Here is an 11,867-nt window from a genome sequence, read left to right as displayed (position 1 = left end):
TTCCATGTGTGGAATCTGTTTGCCCCAAAATGTTCTTGAACGCTGTTTGTTTTTGTGACTTGCATTCTGATTTCAAAACATGTTTTTCATGCTTTTCTCAAACTATTTTACCACCCTAACTAGTATGGTTTCAAAAAATCTCTTCACTCCTAAGGCCTTTCTTTATACTATTTAACAAAACTCTTTAAAATCATGTCAAGCACTCTCACTTATTCTTAGGTTATTAAGTTCTGCCCCTCTGGTATGTGTACTACTTAGAGGTCCATGAGATCTCTCTGAACTCTAGCATATCAGGGCTGACACTTCCACACTGCACATAATCAGTCTTTATTTGAGGAAAGTCTGGGTGTGAGCACTGCCCGGGATCCTTGAGGTCCTTAGGGAACTCTGACACACCTGGACATGAATTGGGCTATGAAATCTTGGGCATTTGAGACTATTGAAGGCTTGGTACACCAGGATTTGCTTTGGGCCTACTTCAGGCTCCCTGTAGCTTAATTTCTATTCTATTTATGTAATTTTTATTCAATCATCGTTTTGTAATAATTAATTATAAACGGATATTGGGGTGACTAGTGAAAAGGGAGGGTAGTTGTATACTGTGGGTAAAGATGGGTAGATAACATGCCTATAGGGTTCATTTTGGTTCAAATGTGTTTTGTTAGATAACATGCTTATAGGGTTCATTTGGTTCAAGTGTGTTTTGTTAGATAACATGCCTATAGGTTTTATTTGGTTCAAGTGTATTTTGTTAGACAATATGCTTATAGGGTTTGACTTTGGTCAAATAAATTCTGCCTGCTTCACTTTATATATAATTAGACATCATGCCTATAGGATTTAAAATCAGCTTTGAGCATAGAAATCATGCCTATAGGATCTAAAATCAGCCATAACTAGACATCATGCCTATAGGATCTAAAAATCAGTTTAATCATAAATCGTGCATATAGGTTCTGAATCAGTTAATCAATTATCTTACTCGTTTCTTTAATACTCCTCAGCTCTGTGTTAATTAATATCACTAGAAAGCATGCCTATAAGATAAAGAACTTCAAAATGCTTCCCAGGATTGTGATTGCATATACACAATTAGGCAAACCTTAGGGCGTTAAATAATTTTGAAACCAGTTCTGTTTATATGTAAGATTATCCAGGTTTAACAAGCTGTAAAACCAGTAGGCAAACTGGTTAGGATCCTGCCACTTTCCTAGAAAATAAAACGTTGCATGTTCTGTTTTGTGTTGTTCATCTAGACATCATGTTCTTAGGATTTCTGAACTTCCTTTGAAAACCTGTGTTTTAGACGTGCTGTTTGATTGCCTATATACATGCGGAGGTAAATGTGAGCCTTCTAACTGCCTGTCTTTATTTGCTCGTCCTATATGTTATTTGCCTGTCGCCTAGATTTTTACCTTTTACAAACCTTAGGCTGTCTAGAACTGTCCAGATTTAAGTTTCCCAAATTCCTCCAGGGCCATAAGGAAGGGACGGGTAGCAGCACTCTTAGAGGTCGTTAATTAAACTCGCTCATATAACCACTAAGGGGAGGGTAATGGGTAGTAAAAGGATATGATAACTGCGCGCTAATGTCACGTGTAGCCCTTCATTGAAGAGTGATTACCGGGTATTGCATGGGTATGATCCTGTAGGCTATCAACCTAGGACTTTCCTTTGCCAATTCCATATGTGTTTAAATTTTATAAACTTTCTTTTCTTTATATATACATGTGCAAGTTGTTTAAACCTCTCTCTTGCTCCTATTACCTGAATCGTACATGTACTTAGAATGTGAAAACATACCTTTATTTGCAAATATGTGTTGAAACTGTTTACTTGTTAAAAGGACTAATTCACATAGATTAAGTTCGGCTGGGACCACCGTTGTGGACCGCGAGGGGTGCCTAACACCTTCCCCTCAAGGTTATTTCGAGCCCTTACCCTAATCTTTAGTAATGCAAACTAGTCCATAAGTTTATCACTCTAGGTGCCCTAACGCACCATAATCCGTTAGGTGGCGACTCTTCAAATACCCAATTCCCAAAAGGAAATGAGTTGTTCCCCCATGAATGTCGAAACCCGAACTTCCCTGTCAAAAGGGGAAAAAAGGGGGCGCGACATCCTATATGTGTACTGACTACATACCCGCTTCGAAATGTCTTGCATAAGACTAAATTACCAAGCAGATTGGCTAAATGGGCCATCGAACTTGGAGGATATGATATCGAATATCAGCCTCAAACGACTATCAAGTCTCAAATTTTGGCAGACTTCGTGGCCGACTTCACGTCTGCCCTCGTACCCGAAGTAGAAAAAGAACTCTTGCTAAAAACGGGTACGTCATCGGGGTTTGGACCCTCTTCAGAGACGGTGCCTCAAATGTGAAAGGATCCAGGCTCGACATCATTTTGGAACCGCCTACGGGCAGTATTATTATAAAACTTCTAAACTGGATAACAATGAGGCTGAGTATGAGGCCATGATTGCAGGTCTTGAACTAGCCAAAGGCCTTGGAGCAGAGGTCATCGAAGCAAATTGTGATTCCCTTTTGGTGGTAAATCATGTAAACGGAAGCTTCGAGGTTCGAGACGAACGAATGCAAAGGTACTTAGACAAACATCAAATGAAATTGCATCGCTTCAAGGAATGGACATTGGACCATGTACCTCGAGAACAGAATAGCGAGGCCAATGAACTTGCAAACTTGGGGTCATCGGTTGAAGAAGACGATATCATCCCGGGGGCTTTCGTCCAGCTATCAAAGTCGATGGTCGAAGAAGGCCATGCATAGATTAATTCAACAAGTCTAACGTGGGACTGGAGGAGTAAGTACATCGACTACTTGAAGCATGGGAAGCTCCCCGCGGACCTAAAAGAGTTGAGAACACTTCGAACCAAAGGAGCTCGATTCTCTCTCGATGAAAATTGAATGTTGTATAGAAGAACCTTCGATGGACCACTGGCAGTATGCTTGGGACCCGGGGATACCGATTACATACTATGAGAAATTCACGAGGGTACTTGTGGCAACCATTCTGGTGTAGACTCTCTTGTTCGCAAGGTGATCAGAGCGGGGTATTATTGGGATAGCATGGAAAAGGATACCAAGGAGTTCGTCCAAAAGTGTGATAAATGCCAAAGATTTCCACTGATGATCCACCAGCCCGGCGAACAACTCCATACGATCGTATCCCCGTGGCCATTCATGAAATGGGTGATGGACATCGTCGTCCCCCTACCAACAGCGCCAGGCAATGCTCGATTTATTTTGTTTATGACTGACTACTTCTCAAAATAGGTGAAGCGCAAGACTTCGAGAAGATAAGAGAAAAGGAAGTCATCGACTTCATATGGGACCACATCATATGTCAGTTCGGGATACCCGCCGATATAGCCTGTGACAATGGAAAGCAGTTCATCGGCAGCAAAGTAACAAAATTCCTTGAGGACCATAAAATCAAAAGGATTCTATCAGCACCTTACCACCCAAGTGTAAATGGTCAAGTTGAGTCCACAAACAAAACCATCATTCGAAACTTAAAGAAAAGGTTGGATGATGCTAAAAGGAAATGGAGAGAAGTATTGCCCACGGTGTTATGGGCATATCAAACAACTTCGAAGTCTAGCACGGGGGATACCCCGTCTTATTTCGTATACGGATCCGAAGCATTGATCCCAATCGAAGTCAGGGGACCTAGCGTTAGGTTTTAGCATGCCACCGATGACTCAAATCACAAAGCTATGAACACTTCTCTCGAACTACTCGATGAAAAATGTAAGGCCGCTTTAATTCGAATGGCCGCGCAAAAACAAAGGATCGAAAGGTATTACAACAGAAGGACGAACCTACGATATTTTAGAGTCGGGGACTTAGTCCTAAGGAAAGTCACTCTCAACACTCGAGACCCAAACGAAGGGAAGCTTGGTCCCAATTGGGAAGGACCGTACCGTGTCCTCAGAGTCGTAGGGAAAGGATCCTACAAACTTAGCACAATGGAAGGCGAGCAACTACCAAACAATTGGAATGTATCGATGCTCAAGCGATATTACTGCTGAGGTATGACCTTCTCCCCTTTCCCATTTTGCATTTAACTAACTCATTGCGGACGTTCGATTTGAGATATCGAGGCATCTTTCAGCTCGAAGACCTTGGGTTTGAAAGCATGTGTTGTACTCTTTTTTCCTTAGATCGGGTTTTATGCCAAATGGGTTTTACCGGCATGGTTTTTAACGAGGAAACACCTATATGCTACCTAAGGAACATTCAACAAGTATTCAAGGCTTCTTTTCGATCAAACTCGAATACTGGGGGACATCACCCTCAGAGGCTATATTTGTTAGAAAGATATTTCACGCCTAAGAGGGCCTCGATAGGAGAACTTTGTAATGGACCAAACGATCAAATCAATCGTGTCCATATAGAATTGTCGAGCCCCGACGGCAAAACATGTACGCATGTATCAACTATTTAAAGAAGCATTCTAGTTATATCAAAAACACTGTGTATCTCATACGAGCTCTACACTTACAATTCTACGGGAAGCGGCTCAAGGGCCAAACCACCCCAAAATACCCGGGGACTATCACTGACAGTCAATACATCCGAGTCATAAAAAATTCAGAATCATAAGACCTCAAAGAGGCACCCCCTCAAAATAAAGTCCAAGGCCAATATACTCGGGGACTAACTTTTTGAACAAGTTCGGAAAGTTATTGGGGAACAAGTTCAAGTGACAAACCCGAAGGCTACAACCATACTAAAGACTATGGTCACATAAAGGCTACGACCAAAATAATGCATTCGGAGACGTCCGACTTCCGCTATAAAATTAAAGGCATTCAAACATTGAAAAACCGGTTAAGTCAGGCTACCCCCGACAAAAGCAAAATATAAGGGGCTTCGATAAATTAGGCCCCCGAAAAATCTAAGGGCTTCAATTAATTAGCCCTCGAATAATCCAAAGGCTTCGATAACACCAGCCTTCGGAAAACCCTTAAGAGGTATTCGATTATGTCTACACAAATAAAATGACGAATAAGGTTCTGATACGTCGAGTCTTCGAAAAACCCAACGGGTACAAAAAATATGCTAAGGCATAACTAAAATTTCACTAAGTCTTTTAGCCGAAATGAGAGGAAAATTATATTGCCATTTTAGAGGCCAAAACGGCCCAATTTAAAGAGCCTAAGGGCCAATTCTAAAAAAGAGACTAAGGGCCGATATACAAGAGCCTAAGGGCCAGCTTAAATGAGATATAGGGCCACAAGCTTATAAGAGTCCGAGACTCTGTTCTCATTCAACTCGGACCCAAAGACCCCATTACCCTGAGCTCACATTAATTTGATTTTAAGTTCGGCTCGGGGATCATCTCAAACCATAAGGGGTATGATCTTGAGCAATAAAAGCCTAAGGGCTTATTACGAGTCTAATCGATACTCGAGCTTAGTACATGAATCATCGGAATTTTTCATAAACAGGGACAAAATAAAAGTCAACACAAATCAAGGATAGAGCAAAAAGATACTTTATATATTCATTAGGGAAATTTACAAAACATATTACAACGCCCACAAGGGGCCCTTGCACAAAAAAGGAACCTAATCTATTTTCGGGGCCACGCCACCCGGAGTGTCCTCTTCATCTTTAGTGGCTTTGTTTTCAGGAGTCTCTTCCCCTTCGGGAGCATCTTCTTCACCTTTCTCATCCCCAGAGCCACTCACCACATCCTCGTCATCGGAGGAGACAAGAAACCTACAATCGGTTTCCCGCGCCTTCGCTTCGACTATCTCCCCAGCAAGGTTTAACCCGTGGCCATGGATTTCTTCGAGAGTCTCCCTCCGGGCTTGGCACTTAGCCAATTCATTGCTCCGTCACCCCCGGTCGGAGGCCTCCTTCAACTCAACATGAACGGCCGCGGCTTCCCTTATGTATATGGCAATGGATTTATCGATCGCAGCCTTCGTCTTCTCAGCTTCGGCCTTAGGCTGTACAGCTTCAGAATTAGCCTGTGCAGCTTCAGCCCGGGCTTTAGCCAGCTCGGCCTCCAACACCTCGATTTTCCTGGCCTGAGCCAAACCCTTCGCTTCAACGCTTCGGAGCTGAGCTTCAGCCGAGGCTAGTTGGGCCGTAACAGCTTCCTTTTCGGCGGCAAGTTGATCCATGTTCTTCTTCCACTGATGACAATTAGCCCGAACTCGATCTACCTCGCCTCGGAGTTGCCCAATGATATAAAGCTTTCGTTGCAGCTGAGATATCAAAGTATTAGCCTCCGAAGTAGGGCCGAGAAGGACAAACTTTTTTAAAATCACTGTTACATGCTCATCTAGCTCGGGCTCACTTTTTTGAGCTTTAGCCAATGTTTTTCAGAGATCCTTAAGCTCCTATTCTTTCTGGCGCTACAGAGGAGCCTCAAGGCCTTCTCTTCGTCTGAAACCTTCTTGAGCTCGGCCTCACATTGGCTCAGTTCATCTCTAAACATTGCAACGGCCTATGCATGAAATGGAGACATACCAGTCGAAATAAGACAAAGGAAGAAAAAATTTCAATAGAAAGGGTAAGTCCTTACCCGGGAAAGGAGACGTTGAGCCTCTTAAAAAATGGAGGATGCATCATTAAGGTCGTCAGCATCCTCAATCCCAGCGTAGCAACCCTGAAAAGGATTGTCCTCAACGACCTTATTTGGGTCGGGCATATGCAAAGCGTTAGCTTCCTCAATTCCCCCCTCCCCCTCCCCTAGAATAAGTTGGCTATGAAAGAGAGTGACCTGTTGTCGCGGCCCCGAGCTCTTCACTCAGGGCGTTCTCATTAACATCGGGGGTCCCAGCATTAACCCCCTCCGGTGTAGTTTTTGAAAACGGAGGGACAATCTCGACCTCCGGGGATGCAGGGGCTTTGCCTGTCTCTTCCTTTGGGGCATCCTCTCCACAGGACGAGGTTTCCAGTTAGGAAGGCTTGACGAACTCGACCGGCTTCCTGGTCCGAGTCACCAGCGCTGACTCTTCATCATTATTTTCTTCTCCACCCGCGGAGTCATGGGCCGAGTCTGTGCCCATTTGAGAAAACCTTTTCTGCAGCCTTCGAGTGGAGGTTTTCTTATTTTGGGGGTCTTTGGGTTTCGTGACCCTTTTTCTTTTGTTGTCTTTCTCGGGCTTTGGATTTGAAGGCTTGGTTTTTTCTCCGGGCGGAGCCAGCCTCATCTCGGATGCATCTCCAAGGCCTGCGTAGGCAAGTGTGAGTAAATAAAAACACCGCCAAATGTATGGAAAGTGTTGAAATTATAGAAAGGCACTTACCGTTGTCACACCTCTTTTTTTACACCCGAGAGGGGGATATAAGGAGGTTTTCCAATTAAAGTGACATAATTCGAAACAGAATTATTTTATTTAATTCTTCAGAGTCCCCACTTTGAATAGTTTATTTGGTGTCCCAAGTCACCAGTTTATTTAAAATCCCAAATCGAGGAAATTTCGACTTTACTTGAAAAGTCTGCGAACCAAAAATTCTAAGTAAGGAATTCTGTTAACCCGGGAGAAGGTGTTAGGTATTCCCGGGTTCTATGGTTCTAGCACGGTCGCTTAAACTATTAATAATTGGCCTATTATCTTATTACTACATGTTTTAAACCTATTGTGCATTTTTAACTTTATAACCGCTTTTAATTACTTTATGGAATTATTCTGGAACAAGTTACAATTGTCGTACACCTGTTTGTTTGATACATATCGCGAATCATGTCACGGGAACCGTACCCACGATCCACAACATGTTTAATTTATTATAGTTATTAGAAGTTATGGCCGGGTCACATAAATGTACCCCCGCATTTGGAAATTAGGTATCACAACTACGTCACGGGAACCGTATCCATAGCGATGAGGATTTTGTTATAAACGCGCCTAAAGCAAACTACAAATTTTCAAAATATTTTCTGCACTAAGTTATAATATTAATATGAGAGCCATAGATTAGGTGATTCAATTGTGAATGGCACGCCTCGATTTATTTTTAAAAGATTTGTATTTCACTAAAGCAAAGTAAGGATGATCCTGTTTAAATCTAATTTGAAATTAAGTATAACTACTACGCCACGGGAACCGTACCCGTAGTTGTAATGATTTAATTGAGTGCCTAAAACAAACTACGGTATTCATGAGTTCATTTGTTCAATTCCTAAGTTTTGGATTATGGATTAATTTGAAGAAAGTAGGTACATTGTTGAGTTACTAATTATTCTGAGAAAGCAATGTAGTATGCGGAATTGCAGCTAACACGTCTTAAACAAAATGAATCATATTAGTTATGCTTAATATCAACACTCGTACTGATTATGAATATATTGTCTCTTTCTAGTATCAATTTCTACCGATCTATCTATATCTATCTATATTTATATACTATATTAAAAGCACGAATGCCCTATCGAAATGTTGTTCGCCTTTTATACCCTTCAAAACTTAATTTCACACTACACAAAATAGTAATTTAATAATTTACCTAATAGTTAATACTTTTTTTCCTGTTCTTTTAGGTTTAGGAGACCTTTCTTTCCTCATAATACAAAAACCTACTAAAATTGGAGACTTCTCTTCGTTCCTTTTAGGTTTAGCAGTCGTTTTCTTTTCTCTCATAATTTGGAACCTATTATATTGCAATATCACATGAACTGCAAGACAAATATATAAGTTATGAATTAACGTTGCAAATGTGCATAAGTTGCAGATTGACGGTTTGACGCAACAGGTTAGTAATATTTCATCAAAAATAACGAATTTATAATTTATGTTTAGNGGTTGATTTATTTAGATAGCAGTTCTTTAATTGTGGTTCATAATTTTCTAACACTATTTTTTCCTTTTATGTTGGTGTTTAATCCATATCTATTAATCTGAATTTGAAAAATTTTGTTGCAATGACGGGAACTAGAACAAATGACTCACGATATAAATGTTGAAAAGCAAATAAGGATAGGAGTATTACATTTTCTTTTTCTTATATTTGCTATTGTCAGTATTCATATGAAATAAGATTGACATTCATTCTTCTTATTGGCTCTTCTTTAAGGGGAAGCTTTTATATATTTTTAATATTAAAGTGAGAGATTTTTACTTAATTAAATATTTATTCTAAATATTGAATGTAGTTACATATATTTATATATACTATATTAAAAGCACGAAGGCTCTTAGCGAATGTCGGTCGCCTTTTTTACCCTTTAAAAATAAATTTTATATTGGACAAAATTGTTATTTAAATTAAATTCCTAATATTTAGGACTTTAAAATAACTAAAATTTTATTTATTAATTATTTCCTTATTTAACTATATAAGAAGTTTTCCATTAAATATTTTTCTTACATAAACTCCTTTTAACATGCCTACCCAATCACTTACTGTATCTCTTGGTTCTCCTTTTACTGTATCACAATAAAAATAAGGTCTTTGACCTTCCAAAAATTAGATTGCCCATTCTTTTACTCCAACAGGACTTCGTTTTAAAAGGAAATGAAGTCTTATCTTTTTTAATCAAAAGGTCAATTCTAGGAGAGTTAAAAGTGAAAAATGTAAGATACACTTTAAAATCTTAAATGTTTAGTTCATCTATAATTTAATATATTAACATTTATAATTGTATCTTGTAGAAAATAAAATTTATCCAACATAAAATTATTTTTAAATGAATAATTTAGCTGTTGAATCTAAATATAAATTAAGATTTGCTACAATTTGATGATCACTAAAAATGTAGTAATAAGAAAAAGAACATGAGAAAGGGGCCAACTCTTAGGAAGAAAAACAACAGGAAGAAAAACGAGATTTCTTTTTAAAGAATTACAATATATAACCGTATACGCTTTCAAACCAACAAGTCAATTTTCAAACCAACAAAAACTACCTCATTATATATATATGAACTATAATTAATTTCATATTATAATTGAATTCTTTCCTAATCAATCAATATTTTTTTCTTTATTTATTTCTGTATTACAATATTTAAAAACTACGCTCAATAATTAGACCAAATAACTAAAAAGATAGTTAGAGAGAGAGAGTAGTGGTAGAGAAAAGTTGATAATACTAATGATTCTTTAAGGCGAAATACATAAACGGCCCCTTTAAGTTGACCACAACGGTCAGTTGAACACCTCAACTGAGACTATTTTCAGTTAAACACTTCAAGTGGCTATTAAGTAGGTCAAGTAAACACCTGAGTACAGCAGGCCATATCCGTGAGTTGCACTTGCGGATGACATGGCAAATGAACCAATCAAAAAATGACACGTGTAATTTTGCCATAAGAATTTGACACATATAATTAACAAAAAAATATATTTGAAAAAGAAAAAAAACTTTTCTCCTAAACCAGTTCCTCCTTCCCTAACTCTTCTTCCAAGCTTTCTCAAATCCTTCCCCTTACTCGTTGAAACTAGGACCACCATTTCATCTGCAAGAAATTGGGCAAAGAAAAATTTAGGTTGAACCTTGAAGGTGATGAAGATTAATGGCGAAATCTTGAAACTGAAAACACCAGTAACAACGTTGGACGTAGTAAAAGACTACCTAGGTCATGTTTTACTGGAATCAGAAGCAGTGAAGAAGTTTGGTGTCAGAGCTAAGCCACTGAAACCAGAACAAGAACTGAAGCCAAATAAAATATATTTCCTTGTTGAATTGCCTTTGTTTCCTAAAGAAGAAATTAGTAGAGTTCCAAGAAGAGTGAAATCTGTTGTTCAGATGAGTGCAAAGGATCGGCTTGAGTGTCTCATGTTAACACGAAGATCGGCTTCTAATTTGTCGATTTCGAAGCCGAATAATGGACCGATTTAGTTAAAGATGAAGCTGCCGAGGAGTTTAGTTCAGAAGCTGGTAGAAGAAGGGGAAGTAAAGATGAAGGTATGTGGGTCCACAAAAATAAAGGTTATTTTTTAAACTGAAAAGAAAAAGAAAAGAACACAATTCATGTCCTCACGCGCTCAATTTGTAGTGAGACACAATTGATTTGCCATGTCCGCGCAAAGTGTTTACTTGACCTACTTAATAGCCACTTGAAGTATTTAACTGGAAATAGTCTCAGTTGAGGAGTTCAACTGACCGTTGTGGGCAACTTGGAGGGGCTGTTTATGTATTTCGCCATTCTTTAAACACCAAAATCCAAAAATAAAATAGTGAACGTTGTTTTACTATTTAAAAATAAGAATATGATTGGCCAAAATAATAATTATTGATATTTGAAATTTGGCATGAGCTAGCATTAACAATACGAATCAATAAGAGAATAAAGTATTTTCTTATGTACTAATAATTAAGTCTTTGAATTAACTAATTAGCAAAATAATTCGCTTTAATTCTTTTAGTAACTCATCAAAAATCATTTTTCAAATTGACATAATAGGATACATAAATTATGCCCTTGAGAAGAGAATCGGTAGCGAAAAAAATCAGGTATAATATTAAGAGTCAAATTGATCAAATCGCTATTAATTCATTAATTCAACATTCTTCGCTTTCTTAGCTTTTATTATATAACTCAATTACAAACTTTTAATATAATATTTATATGATTTTTAAAAAGTTTATACTAATTGAACATTGGATACACGCGCAACGCGCGTAACTAAGACTAGTTATACAAATGACTTTCAGCATCAACTCCTTTTGGTAGATCAAATGAGATGTACATATGGGCTTGGTCACGACAACCATAAGAAGAACGGGCCCAATAAGACTTTATGTGGCCGTCTTACATAGGCATCCAGTGTGCCTTATTTACAAGCACACACGAAAATAGACTTGTCTTACTCCCCCAAGCCCAATAGATAAAACTTAAATGTGAAATCAGTGTTGCAGTATTCGGGAGAAATTTAAA

The 11,867-nt window shown here is 38.7% G+C and overlaps 2 protein-coding genes across 2 annotated transcripts; one reads left to right on the top strand and one right to left on the bottom strand.

Annotated features, from left to right (window-relative positions):
* LOC109228130 lies at positions 5,599–7,197 on the bottom strand. Its single transcript, XM_019393309.1, has 4 exons — positions 6,988–7,197; positions 6,339–6,488; positions 5,876–6,246; positions 5,599–5,752 (listed from the first exon to the last, which is right to left on the bottom strand). The coding sequence occupies exons 1-4, from the start codon at positions 7,195–7,197 to the stop codon at positions 5,599–5,601; spliced, it is 885 nt and encodes a 294-aa protein (XP_019248854.1).
* Positions 10,493–10,828, top strand: LOC109228129 (uncharacterized protein At1g66480-like). The gene has a single exon (XM_019393308.1). The coding sequence runs from the start codon at positions 10,493–10,495 to the stop codon at positions 10,826–10,828; it is 336 nt and encodes a 111-aa protein (XP_019248853.1).

The sequence above is a fragment of the Nicotiana attenuata genome, chromosome 6 (assembly GCF_001879085.1).
Source record: "Nicotiana attenuata strain UT chromosome 6, NIATTr2, whole genome shotgun sequence".
NCBI classification, from domain to species: domain Eukaryota; kingdom Viridiplantae; phylum Streptophyta; class Magnoliopsida; order Solanales; family Solanaceae; genus Nicotiana; species Nicotiana attenuata.
The sequence above is the reverse complement of the archived record's forward strand: the minus strand, read 5'-3'. Positions and strand labels throughout refer to the sequence as shown.